At 41.8% G+C, this 13,946-nt stretch overlaps 1 protein-coding gene across 2 annotated transcripts in view; it reads left to right on the top strand.

Annotated features, from left to right (window-relative positions):
- The window catches only part of SEPTIN10 (septin 10), an 87,900-nt gene that overhangs the window by 69,834 nt on the left and 4,120 nt on the right, over positions 1-13,946 (top strand). For both annotated transcript variants that reach the window (XM_029604602.1, XM_029604603.1), the window contains exons 8-9: positions 5,266-5,398; positions 13,650-13,831. In XM_029604602.1, the coding sequence (XP_029460462.1) occupies positions 5,266-5,398; positions 13,650-13,831 (315 nt within the window). The remainder of the gene's footprint in view (positions 1-5,265; positions 5,399-13,649; positions 13,832-13,946) is intronic.

Raw genomic sequence — 13,946 nt, 5'->3', positions numbered from 1 at the left:
CTCTCAGGGGGTCCCGCAGGGCTCCTCCCTCTCTTCCACGCTCTTCAATATCTATCTCCTCCCCCTCTGCTATCTCCTCTCTGATCTTGGCCTAAAGTTCTTCATGCATGCTGACGACGTTCAAATACTCATCCCGCTTCAAGAATCCCTCCCCAAAACATTACAGTTTTGGGATTCTTGCCTTACTTCAATTAACACCCTCCTCTCAAACCTACATCTCACTTTAAATGTAACAAAAACGGAGCTCCTCACAATCTCCAATCCCCCAGCTCGCTCGCTCCCTGCCTTAAGCAACACCAACCCTCCACCTGATACATTCACCTGCAATGTGAGAGATCTTGGTGTCTATCTTGACCAACATTTAAATTTCAAATCTCACATCCACAATACCATAAAAACTGGCTTCTTCAAATTGCACATCCTAAAGAAATGTAAACCCCTGCTATATACCCAAGACCTCCGCACAGTCCTTCAGGCAACTATTTTAACTAAACTGGACTATTGCAATTCTTTATTTCTGGGCCTCCCTCTCTCCACTATCAAACCTCTCCAACTTTTACAGAATGTCATGGCCAGAATCCTAACAAACGCACGTAAATCGGATCACATTACCCCTATCCTAAAAGACCTTTACTGGTTACCCATAACCTCACAAATAAAATACAAAACACTCACCATTCTCCACAATTTATTGTGCAATCAAAATCACACTTGGCGCGAGAATGCACCTCTTTTCTGATCATCTACCCGCCCCTCCAGATCCAACCTTGCTGGTACCCTATACACCCCCTCCCTAAAAACTGCACACCACACCTCAACCAGAGAAAGGGCTTTCTCTATTGCCGGCCCTTCCCTATGGAACACCCTGCCCACGGCCCTCTGTCTAGAACCTAACCTGTCTAAATTTTAAAAAGGGCTCAAAACCTGGCTCTTTACATTAGCATATCCAGATATTGACCAAACTTAGCTTGCACTTTAGCCCCGCAGCCCACCCTTTCCCCCCCTCCTCCTCTCTGCCTCTCCTTTTCTCCCCCTTTCTTCACCCCAAGCAAAGACTCCAAAACATAGTGTTTCTTCCCCCTAAGCAATGACGCCTAAATTCTGTTATAAGTTTCCCCTCACCTTCTTTTAAGCCTACCCTACCATCCCCCCCCCTCCCACCTCTCCTTGTCACTGCCATCACTGGTCTGGTACCTACCAGCCCACCTGTACATATTGTCTATTGTTAATTTATTTTCTTCAAATGTTCCTATCAAATTTCTCTCTTTCCCTATCCTTCCTACTGCTGTCCTCTCTCCTCATTCATTACTGCTCCCCCCTTCCCTTTCCCTGTTTATTGTATTTTTCTCTCTTGTTATTTTGTTACAATGTAAACCGGCATGATGTTCCGACGAATGTCGGTATATAAAAATCAACAAATAAATAAATACATTGATATCACCTGAACTTTCTCTCTGTCCCACCGGATTCCCCACCTCGGCTGACGTGGGGAACATCAGACCATTCACTACTCCTGGATCAGGAGGCCTCCCTCCTCCTTCAATCCAGAGCAATCGAACCAGTGCCCTACTCCCAAAAGTGCCTCAGGTTCTATTCCCGGTACTTTCTAATCCCCAAAAAGTCAGGCGGCGTTCGTCCAATCCTGGACCTGTGTGCCCTCAGCAAGTACCTCCAACGAGAAAAGTTCAAGATGGTAACCTTGGATTCCCTCTTTCCTCTTCTGCAAAGAGGAGACTGGCTCTGCTCTCTAGACCTCCAGGACACTTACACTCACATCTCAATCACTCCGTCTCATCGCAAATTTCTACGATTCCTGGTAGGCCTACAGCACTATCAATACTGAGTTCTCCCATTTGGCCTAGCATCTGCTCCACGAGTCTTCGCCAAGTGCCTTGTTGTAGTAGCAGCATTTCTCAGGACTCAAGGTGTCCATGTCTACCCCTGTCTTGGCGATTAGTTGATCAGGGCTCCCTCTCAGCAAGCAGCTCTGTCGTCCTTATGTCTTACTTTACACACTCTGATTTCGCTAGGTTTTCTTGTCAACTACGAGAAATCCTGCTTAGTCCCATCTCAAACCTTGTCATTCAAGGGGCAGACTTGGACACCTTGCAGGCAAAGGCATTTCTCCCTCGACAACGAGCTCGAGCTCTCATTACTCTCGCACACCAGCTACAGTCTCAACACCGCTCAACTGCACACCATTTCCTCATCCTACTAGGACACATGGTGTCCTCGGTACATGTTACCCCGATGGCCCGCTTGGCCATGAGGGTCATGCAGTGAACTCTACGGTCACAATGGACTCAGTCCATCCAACTATTATCAACCATTGTCCACATCACCAACCCACTTCGTCAGTCTCTAGCTTGGTGGAAAAAATCAGGTCAATCTCCTCCAAGGCCTGTCCTTCCAGACTCCAAATCCTCAAAAAACTCTTACCACCGATGCCTCCAGCCTCGGTTGGGGAGCACATGTTGCCAATTTGCAAACCCAAGGAGCTTGGTCTCCAGAGGAAGCCAAACACCAAATAAATTTCCTAGAGCTACGAGCAATCAGATGGCATTCTGGTCCACCCAAACAGACGATTGGCTAATTTGATCCAAGAGCATCTCGTGCAAGGTGATCTCCCTGCTACAAGAACTAGGTTCGGTGGTGAACTTGGTCAAGAGCAATCTGCAGCTATCCCAGACACTGGAGTTCGTTTCGACACAAAGCAAGGCAGGGTGTTCCTGCCAGAGATCTGCATTCAGAAACAGTTGGCGCAGATGCGACTATTGACAGAAACAATACGCCCGACGGTGTGGTCTTATTTTCAGGGGCTTGGCTTGGCATGGCAGCCAACCTAGAGGTGGTTCCATGGGCAAGAGTGCATATGCATCCTCTTCAGCACACACTGCTTGCATGTTGGAGTCCACAGTCTCAGGAACACACGATACGGTTTCAGTTACCGGTGGAGATCAGTATCCAACTGTAGAGGTGGTTGCAAGTGGATCATCTAAGGAAGGGTGTTCCACTAAAAATGCCAGTCTGGCTAGTACTCACGACAGATGTGAGCCTCCAGGGTTGGGGGGCTCACTGTCAGGAGTTGACAGCGCAGGGGCGCTGGAGTACAGAGGAGTCTCTCTGGAGTACCAGTCGGCTGGAAGCCCATGCGGTTGTGATTCATCGATCGCTTGCAGGGTCGAGCAGTCCGAATGATGTCGGACAATGCGACGATGGTGCTTACTCAATCGCCAGGGAGGAACCAGGAGCAGGAAATAGCCCAACTCATGGATTGGGTGGAAATACATCTTGAGGAGATCTCAGCCACACACATCACAGGAAAGACAACGTAAGAGCTGACTTCTTAGCAGACAGAGTCTGGATCCAGGAGAATGGTAATTGTCAAACAAAGCATTCCAGCTCATAGTGGGCCACTGGGGCCTCCCATTTCTACTTGCTGCCTTTCCCCGTGGCCCATGTTGGGCAGAATGATTCAGAGGATTGAGAGGCACATGCCTCTGGTGGCGCCATATTGGTCCAGAAGTCCATGGTATGCAGATCTGCAGAGGCTTCTGGTGGACTCTCCTGGTCCACAGGGATCTGCTATGGCAGGGGCCTGTTCTTCACGAAGATCCAACTTAGTTTTGTCTTACGTTATGGTCCTTGAGTGGGCTCGGTTGCTGAAGCATGGATATTCTACTGCTGTGATTTCCACCTTGCTTCAAGCGCGAAAGTTCTCCACTTCTTTAGCCTGTGTCCGGGTTTGGCAAGTGTTTGAGGCTTGGTGTGAGAAGCGAGGGGGTTCATCCTTGTTCGGTTAAGATCCCGCTCATTTTGGATTTTTTGCAGGATGGATTGATTAAGGGCTTGGCTCTTAATTTCTTGAAGTTATAGGTGGCAGCTCTTGCCTGTTTCTGAGGTCAGGTGAATGCTGAACCCTTGTCAGCCCATCCGGATGTGGCCTGGTGTTTGAAAGGGGTGAAACATCTTCGTTCCCCCTTGTGGCTGCTGGTGCCCTTGTGAAGTCTTGATCTGGTTCTGGATTTTCTGGCAGGTCCCACATTTTGGCCCCTGAATAGCCTCTCCTTGAGGTTTCTTACCTTGAGCACGGTGTTCTGCGCAAGAGTTTCAGAACTGCAGGCTCTGTCTTGCCGGGAACCGTTCCTGCGAGTGACTCCGGGGGCGGTCCAACTGAGAACTGTTTCATCCTTTTTTGCCAAAGGTGGTCTTGGATTTTCACTTGAATCAATTGACTTCCCTGCCAACATTGGTCAGGGAGAGAAATGTGGATGAATATCATCTGTACGGACCTTGAATGTCAGGCGGCATATCATGAGGTATTTGGAGGTTTCTAAACCTCTCGGGAAGCTGGACCAGTTGTTTATACTCCATGGTGGGGATAAATAGGGTGAGCCATTGCTGTGGGTTATGATAGCCTGCTGGATTAAGGAGGTTATCACAGCTGTGTATGTGGATGCTGAGCAGCTGTTACCTAGTCAGGTTAGAGCTGATTCCACTAGGGCTCAGGCAGTGTCATGGGTGGAGATTAGATTGTTGTCTCCTGTCAAGATTTGCCGAGCTACGATGTGGTCTTCCTTTCACACTTTTTCTAGGCATAACTGCCTGAATGTGCAGGTCCGGGAGGACGCAGCCTTCATGCGTGTGGTGTTGATCGGACCTGTTTGGGAGTAGCTTTGGTACATCCCACTGGTCGTGGATTAATCTGTCTGAATTACATTGGCCACCCTCCAGTCTTAAGGTTCTGGATGATTTTAATAGGTTACAAATTTTTGCTAATATGTCTGAAATTTCATTTTAGAGTTCTTTCAGAACCCTGTGGTATATACCATCCGGTCCAGGTGAAGTACTACTCTTCAGTTTGTTAATCTGGCCTACTACATCTTCCAAATTCACCATAATTTGGTTCAGTTCATCTGAATCATCACCCTTGAAAACCGTCTCAGGAAAGGGTATCTCCGCAAAATCGTCTTCAGTAAACACCAAAAGCAAAGAATTAATTTAGTCTTTCCTAATGGCTTATGTTCCCTAATTTGAAGAATAAATTTCAAATTCTTCATAAATCAATATTGATTTATATTGTAATATTACCTGTGATTTATTAAAATGATTTAAATGGTTGAATATGAAATATCTTTCTGTCTGAATATTCTGTTAATGTTTTTTGAATGTTTTTTATTTTTGTAAAGATTACAATTAGTAAATTATTCACCATAATGTAGACTCTGATGAAAACTAAACTTGATTTGGGTGTGTGGCCTTTAGTTTACAGGAAACCTATGAAACCAAGAGACATGAGTACATGAATGATGTGCATAGGAAAGAGGAAGAGATGAGACAGAGGTTTGTCCACAGAGTCAGGGAGAAAGAAGCTATGTTGAAGGAAGCTGAACGAGAAGTAAGTGTTACTTTTCTTCCAGGTATAATTAATTTGGATTGTCTCTGTTCCTATTATTTTTGGACTGCTGTGATACTAAAATGTCTAACAAATCATGTAGTCACTGTCCAGGAGTATCTATACTTGTGCAGTCTGTGGAAAATATGAAATAGGGCGAAAATTAGAAGGCAGAGTTTTTCATTTAGGTTTATTATCAATTTATATTTTTTAAAAATTATAGATGTATATACCCAAGACATTTTGGTGCATATTTTTCAACTGGCAAAAGCCTATTTACTCTTGCATTCAACTGCCAGCCTGGTGATACCACGGCATTCCGTACTATCATGTATAAAATTGAGCTCTCTTCTAGTTTAGGGTCCCCCTACTCAAGCTGGCTAGGGTTTAAACACTGAAGAGAGAGGGTCCGATATTGAAAGTGCGTTCAACTCTTGATAGCCGGATAAATAGGACTTATACAGCTATCGAGTGGGCTGCTGAATATCAGCAACTGCTAGATAAGTTATCCGGTTGTTCCAGATAAGTGATTTAATACAACTAAGCAGCAATGTTTAGCCTTAGCCAGATTAGTTATGCGGATAAGTTATACCTGCCAAATAGCAGATATTCAGCAGTGTAGCCATGCCACTGAATATCCCTTGAGACTTATCCAGATAAGTCCTATCCTGCTAAGTTACTTAAATGGCCAGCTTTCAATTTTGGGCTCAGTGTGTTTGCTACACTTCGAGACAGTGTGCAGCAGGTTCCAAAATAGAGAGAAACTGCATGAAAAATTGAAATAACCAGGTTTTGCTGATTTACTTCTTTTCCTACCTCCCGCTTTCCAAGCTAGTCTGGAGAACAAGGAATTGCAAGAGGCTAACCGGAATCAATCATTTCCCAGTATGTTCTGCTTTAAATACTTCTCTTTCAATTCCTGGGTGAACTGATTTTGACAAAAGTGTCAAGTAATATTTACATTCTTTTTTTGTGAAAAATATCTTTATTAAAAGAAAGACCAATATATAACACGTAAAAATGCAAAGGCAAATGTTTTTCCCCCAGTTTCCCCCCTCCCCACATCCAAAATAGACTTAAACAAGCCTCATACCAACACAACAGGACCAACATCTGGCTCTGGCATGCCTAGTCCCAAAAGAAGATCATAGATGTAATCCCACCCACTACCCATCTCTACCCTCCCCCCAGATCATCCCTAGAGTCCAGGCGAACAATGCCAAACAACCAGCCTGTCTGGACATAAGGGCCTCCATATCAACAAAAATCAGGCCAGAAAAGTATAGTGGTGGTTAATACTGCTAGAAATCCAGCTTGTCCAAATAAAAGCCATCAGGATAGAAAAACCAAATCCAGCTTGTCAAAAATCTTTTAAAATTCTGGCTCAAATGCAGTGACCACTGCCGACTGTAGCTCATTGATCGCAGAACCCGATAGGGAGGGAGCACCGGAGGCAGTTGTAGCGTCCGCCATTTTGTTAACCCCGGGATGGGTTCTCTCTTTCTCTTTTTCTTTTTCCTTATCTCGCTTAGCGAGTACTGCAGGGACACGCTCCAGGTGCACACACAATGGGTCCTTCACCAGTCGATCATAAAAGGTAGTTAAAACATGTGGGAAGGGTAGCAATAGTTAGAGATAGCACGAAGCACCAAAAATCACATCCTACTCCTGCAAGGCGTCATGTGACGACCCCCCCCTTACATTCTTATGTATTTGGATGTATTTATTTCCATTTGATTACCGCTTCATAGTTATAAACTCAGAAGGGTACAATTACTAACAATACAATTGTGGAAATTAGATTAGGATTCCAGAATTTTGCCCCGGAATTAGATTGAAAAATTAAACTCAACGGCTAAATTCACTGTACTTAAGTATTTCTTCTTTTTATTGTCTGTACGAACAGGAAGAGCACCCAGCCAAGAATGGGAAAGCAGTCTTACCATATGCAGTAACAATTCATACATTTATACTTTTTTTCACTTCTGCTTTATACCAAACAAGGAGAAAAAATTAAACCAATCAAATATCATTATACTCTCTCATGATTATTCATACCATTTCCCAGATATGCTTATTATTTCCCAAGAATATAGAACTGATTGGTCAGAAAAGAGGAACTGCAAAAAAGATACTCATTAGGCTAACAATTATTAGTCACAAGCTATGTCTTACTTTTACAATCTAATAGTCTTTTTATAAATAAACTACTGGTTATGACTGGTTTTATCTGATTTATGTTTACAACTTGTCTATATTTTGCCCTTTAGCCCTCTTTATGATGTACTTCCTTAAGTGATCATTGCCATTTATGAAGAGTTATTAAGTTCTTCTCATAGCTTCGGTATTGCGGGACATCCAAGTTACTTAAATGGCAGCTTTGAATATGACCTCATTGTCTTTTAGAATTTTTTGAAGGTGTAAATAAACATATGATTAAGGGTGAGCTGGTTGATATAGTGTATCTGGATTTTCAGAAGTCATTTAACAAGATCTTCATGGAAATTAAAAAGGCATGGGATAGAAGCTAATGATCTGCTGTGGATTGAGAACTGATTAAAAGACAAGAAATAGTGATTAAGTCCAAATGGTTAGTTTTCTCAGTGGGGAGGCGTGAATACAGGGATGCCCCAGGAATATGTACTGGGGTAAGTGTTTAACACATTTTTTAATGATCTGGAAAAGAGTGATGTGACCAAATATGCAGATGACACAAAATTAATCAAAATAATACCCAAGCAGATTATGAGGCATTGCTGGAACACCTTGCCAAATTGGGTAACTGGACATGTAAATGACAGATGAAGTTTTATGCAGACAAATGCAAAGTAATGCAGATAGAGAAAAGTAATCCTAATTGTATGTGCACAGTGCTGCTTTCCACATTAAGTGTCACCACGGAACAAAAAGGATCTTGGAGTCACTGTGAACAATACATTGAAATTCTCAGCTCAATGTGCAGTGTGCAATAAAGCAAATAGAATATTAGGAATTATTTGGAAAATAATACAGAATAAAATTGTGGATATCATAATCGCTCTGTTCAGATTTGCACACAGTACTGTATGAATCTGCACATACCTTGAGTATTGTGTGCAGTTCTGGTCACATTATCTCAGTGATATACTAAAACTAGAAGTGCAGAGAAGAAAATGATAGAGGGAATGTAACTGCTTGGAGAAGACAACTGAGAGGAGTGTAGGGGTATATAAAATCATGAGCGAGATGTAACGATAAATAAAGAATAGTTAGTTACTCTTTAGATAGTACACAGATTAAGGGACATTCCATGAAACTAACTAGTAGCAGATTTAAAACAAATTTAAGAAAGTGTATTTTCAATCAATTCATAATTAAACTATGGAATTTTTTTTTGCCAGAAAATGTGCTCAAAGTTAGTAGTATAGCTAAATTTAAAAAAAGGTTTGAGATTAGAGACCAAGATGGCCGCTGCATAGCACTTCAGCTCCATGGAAGAATTTCGACTTAAGCCCTTCTCTAAAATTTCTTGTCTTTGACTAAAATGCCTCATACAAAAAGAAAGGCAAAAATAAGAGAAAACATTACCTCAACACCGATTTCTGACTCAAGACAGCCGCGGATCGAAGCAATGTTTGCGGGGTCCATGTATTTGATGCCAGTAGGAGGAGCCGCAGTTGGTGTCGACGAGGAACAGATGCCGAGCGCCTTGGCAGACGAAACATCCCTCAGTCCCAGCACGCCAACGACTCCTAACCCGCCATTTGGAACCTTAAGAAGAACTGAGGACGAGCCAACTAAAACACCGGAGAGACAATCTGCCCTAATGACCTCCGGAGCCCGAGAAGAGACGGCAGAATGCTGTATTCTTCGGAGAGCCCTGTTTTTCAGGGCTCCATGGGCCCGAGGGAGGAGGCACGGCATAAAGACGATGGAGGGAGAGACTCCTGGCAGTAGGAGAAAAAGTTCCAGATATCCACGTAATTTGCAATACTGCTCTGTCTAGACCTCCCAAAATTACCTTAGAAGAAATTTGGAATGTTCTTGCTTCCATGGATAAATCCATTAATACCTTAATTATAATGGTGAAAGAAAGTACAAGTAATGTGCAGTGTTTGGATAATAAAATTATTTCCGTGGAAACAACTCTGAAAGAAATCGAACTTGAAATAAAGAGTGTCAAAAAGGTGCAAAGTAATCTTATAAAATCAGAGAATCTACATATAAATAAAATGGAGAGTATTGAAAATGAAATGAGAAGACCCAATCTGAGGTTTTTGAATTTCCCAAAGTTAAGATTAATACCTCCTAAAGATCTTTTCAAAAGTTATTTAGTCAATATTTTGAAATTTCCTGAGCAATCCATATCGGCAATATCAAAGATATATTATTTACCATCATTCAAGGATGAGAAAAATGGATTATAAGGTCAATCATCTGTTTCTTCTGTGAACTTAATGGCCATGTTGGATATAACTCATGAAATGACTATAGAGACTAGAGCAACTCTTTTGGTATCATTTACCTTTATTTCTGAAAGAAACTCTGTACTGCGAATGTTCTTTCGTAACCAGACGCAGCAATTTCATGGACAACAAGTTCGAGTTTTCCTGGATATTACAAAAACTATGCAAGAAAGGAGGAAAAAATGTCTTGTAATGAGGAGTGAGGTGTCAAGGGGAGCTAAATTTCATTTACGATTTCCATGTAAATGTATTATCATTTTTCAGAATGCTAAATACATCTTTACTGATCCTATGCAATTGCGTGTATTCCTGGACTCTCATTCCTAATGAAACTCCAAGGGGGGATTGGCTTTGAAGGGAAGTTTTTTGGGTATACTATACAGCAAATTGTATTTTGATATTAGATATACTTTTTATGACTGCTTCTTTACTTCTTGGCCTCCCATCATTCCTATAATATTCAGGTTAGTTTTAATTACCTGTATAGAAGGTTTCTAAGAATATTTTCTTTTATTATATAATACTTCTGTATTTTGCTGAGAACATTGTTCTAATGTTTAATGTTGAAAATTCAATAAAAAATAAAATTTAAAATAAAAAAAGGTTTGAATACGCTTTTGGAGAACAGGCCTATTAAGAATTATTAGCCAGATAAACGAGTGTTTCCACTGCTTATTTCTGGGAGTGAGCAACATGGAATGGAATTTCTTGTGAGGATCTGCCAAATACTTCCAAGTGATCTGGATTGACCACTGTTGAAAATAGGATACTGGGCTCGATGGACCATTGGTCTGGCCTGATACGGCACATCTTATGTTCTTAGAAATTCATTTTTATTGTGTCTATTTTGTGTTCTTCCTTTTGACAATTGCCGTTCTATGAAGGCAATTGTCACCCTCCTGGTAGTCAATTGTCACCATCCTGGTAGTCTTCACACGAGGGTGACATCATCAGATTGAGCCCATTCCGGAACTTTGATCTCAAAGATTCTAGAACTTTCAAACATGCCCTACTGAGCAAGTGCAGCTGTAGTTATCACCTTGCTCCTTAGGAAGTGTCCCTCAGTCTCTTTTTTTTTTTCCCATGGAGTCATGTGTTCGCAGGAGCCATATGTGTCACGGTATTCAGCTTTGCTTTCTCCTCACAGTTTTTGTAATCCTTGTGTTCTTCGCTCCTTCTGACTTCCAGTTGGAATGTCAAGGGACGGGAAGAAAAGCTAGAGCATTCGTGGTGTATCTTAGGGTATACCTGCAGGGTAAGATACACCACTTTTTCCCTATATTTTCACCAAGTTCTAGCCAGTATTGCCTTTAGCTTTTCTCACTTCACTGTGTTGTCCAAAGTGTTTTCCTGCTCACCTGAACTACCTGTAGACAGGATGGATAGCCGTGCCCTTGAGAGGGTGCAGTGTGGGTGAACATCAAGCCTAACTTATCTCCCTGTTCGGGGGTTTGGGCTAGCAATCCCATTCAGGTATTGCCTTTCATCCCTAGAAACTCTTGATGCTGTCCTGCGTAGGCAGCTATGTCTGGTACTTTGGCATGTAGGGTCTGTGACAAACCCTGCCTTTGTTGCTGATTGTTCTTCTAAGCATTGCTTGGGTTTTTTGCCCATTGTGCCTATCAGCCAAACAAGGAGGACCCTTCTGCAGCTGCTGTCCTTCAGATGCCAGTGGACCGCAATTTCTTTCTGGAGAGCTCTAGGGCCTCAGTTGGTTTTTCGGTTGTCTTGTAATACCAAAGGAAACTAGGCAGTCTTCGTCCAAGAGTTCTTCTCTTGTTTTCATCTGTAGACTTTTTCCTATATCCAGGAGGTTCTAATTCTACTGTCGTTATTAGGGTTTACTGATCTGAACGCTGCTTGTAATGTTTTCCGTGATGCAGAATGTTTCTTGCTGGCATTTGCATCACTCACTTGCCTTAAGTACCTCAGCTATGCATAGGGGTTTTGTGCCTCAGTTTTGTTTTTTTATATCTGTATTCGTGGGTACATCATATCGGTTTACAGCAAACTTAACAGGTTACAGAACATAAGAACATAAGAAATTACCATGCTGGGTCAGACCAAGGGTCCTTGAAGCCCAGCGTCCTGTTTCCAACAGAGGCCAAACCAGGCCACAAGAACCTGGCAATTACCCAAACACTAAGAAGATCCCATGCCACTGATGCAATTAATAGCAGTGGCTATTCCCTAAGTAAACTTGATTAATAGCAGTTAATGGACTTCTCCTCCAAGAACTTATCCAAACCTTTTGAACCCAGCTACACTAACTGCACTAACCACATCCTCTGGCAACAAATTCCAGAGCTTTATTGTGCGTTGAGTGAAAAAGAATTTTCTCCGATTAGTCTTAAATGTGCAACTTGTTAACTTCATGGAATGCCCCCTAGTCCTTCAGAAAACAATATGCAGTGAACTAAACTATTTACAGTAAAACAGATTGAAGCGAACTTAATGAAATACAATAAAATATAGGGGGGACTACATTACAGGGTGGAGGGGGAGATATTTACAATGAGGCAAGGGGTGTATGAGCTGCATCATGTACTTGAGGGACTCTACCTAGGGGGCAGGGCAATGACTACAGTTGCACATGCTCAGTAGGGAATGTTTGAAAGTTTTAGAATGTTTGAGATCAAAGTTCCAAACCGGGCTCCATCCAATGATACCCATGTGATAGGACTAACATCCTGCTGTCCTTGGAGAACACCTGTTACAGGTAAGCAACTCTGCTCTCGCCTTTCCTATGTTGTTAATTAGGCATTTCAGTTGGTATCACATAAGTGTAGAAAACCACACTTATGTGATACCAATTTCCATGCAAAATCATATCTTATAGAGTAGCTAAGCACCATGAAAAGTAAGAGCAATAATTACTGAGGAAAATACAAGGCAAAAGAATAACCCAGAAAGGATTTAGATCTGTTTTGCAATCAAATTACTATAGACGTGTGATTCTCAAATCTGGTTGTCCAGGTCTGGTTTTCAATGAATATTCATGATATATTTGCATTCATTAGTTCTAAGAACCAGGTTCATTTACACATTTTTGAGTACTTTTACAATCAGACTAGTTATGGATTCTCTGGGCCAGAATTTGGGAACTTCTGCTATAGGGGATAATATAAGATTTGACTTACTCAAGAACAGGATGGGGGAAGATTGATTATGTGTCTGGAAGAGAGTAGGCTGGAGAAGAAGCAACGGTTTGAAGATAGTGAAGGCAACATCTGAACCAGGGTCTTAAATTTCTGGGTGGAAAAGAGAAAAAAAAAAGGAGAGGCTAGAGTGGTAATACTGACTCTGACAGTAGAAGTACATCAGAGCCACAAATTATTTGATTAAAAGTGTATATTATGAGGTCCAAAAGACATAGTAGCAAGGCATGAATGATTTATTAAAGATTTATTGGGAGGCAGTGATGCTCTTTAGGAAGAGTGAAGGGGGGAAGGGGGAATTTTTCAGACTCCCCAAACAAAGTACCCATACAAACACATTTTCAAAAGGAAACTCCTGTGAAGTTTCCCTTGGAAAATGCACCAACACACAGACCACATACAAAAGTATCCACAAACTTTGCACTTGAGGGTGGTAGTAATTTTCTAAAAGCCTTTTTATGCAGGTAAACATAAATTTACCTACATAAAAACCTTTGACAATTGTCTTTACAATCACATAATAGCTCAATAATTCATGTAGTTTCTATGAATGAAAGTGCTTTTTTGGCACAAGTAAATTATTTAGAATGACTAGGCTACCACCTTGTGTTTTCAATATGAATTGTATCTCATGCTTTGGGTTTTTAATAGATAATGAGCAGATATGAACATCTGAGAAGGCTTGATCACGATGAAAGAATGAAACTAGAGGAAAAGCGTCAACTTCTGGAAGAAGAATGGAATTTATTCAACCAAATGAAGGCGGCAACTGAATTATATCCTGCCCAGGGATATGGCAGTGTATCTGGCAGTTTGAAAAGGGACCGTAAAAAGTAAGTACAATATTCAGTCTAGGATAGCAGTAGCAGAGAGTTACTCATCTGCCACTGAATGTGCCAATCAACCATTGTATGTATATTACATATTTGACATGGTATATGGGTGAAA

Source organism: Rhinatrema bivittatum, chromosome 5 (assembly GCF_901001135.1).
Source record: "Rhinatrema bivittatum chromosome 5, aRhiBiv1.1, whole genome shotgun sequence".
Classification (NCBI taxonomy): Eukaryota; Metazoa; Chordata; class Amphibia; order Gymnophiona; family Rhinatrematidae; genus Rhinatrema; species Rhinatrema bivittatum.
This window is presented reverse-complemented; position numbering and strand designations above follow the sequence as displayed.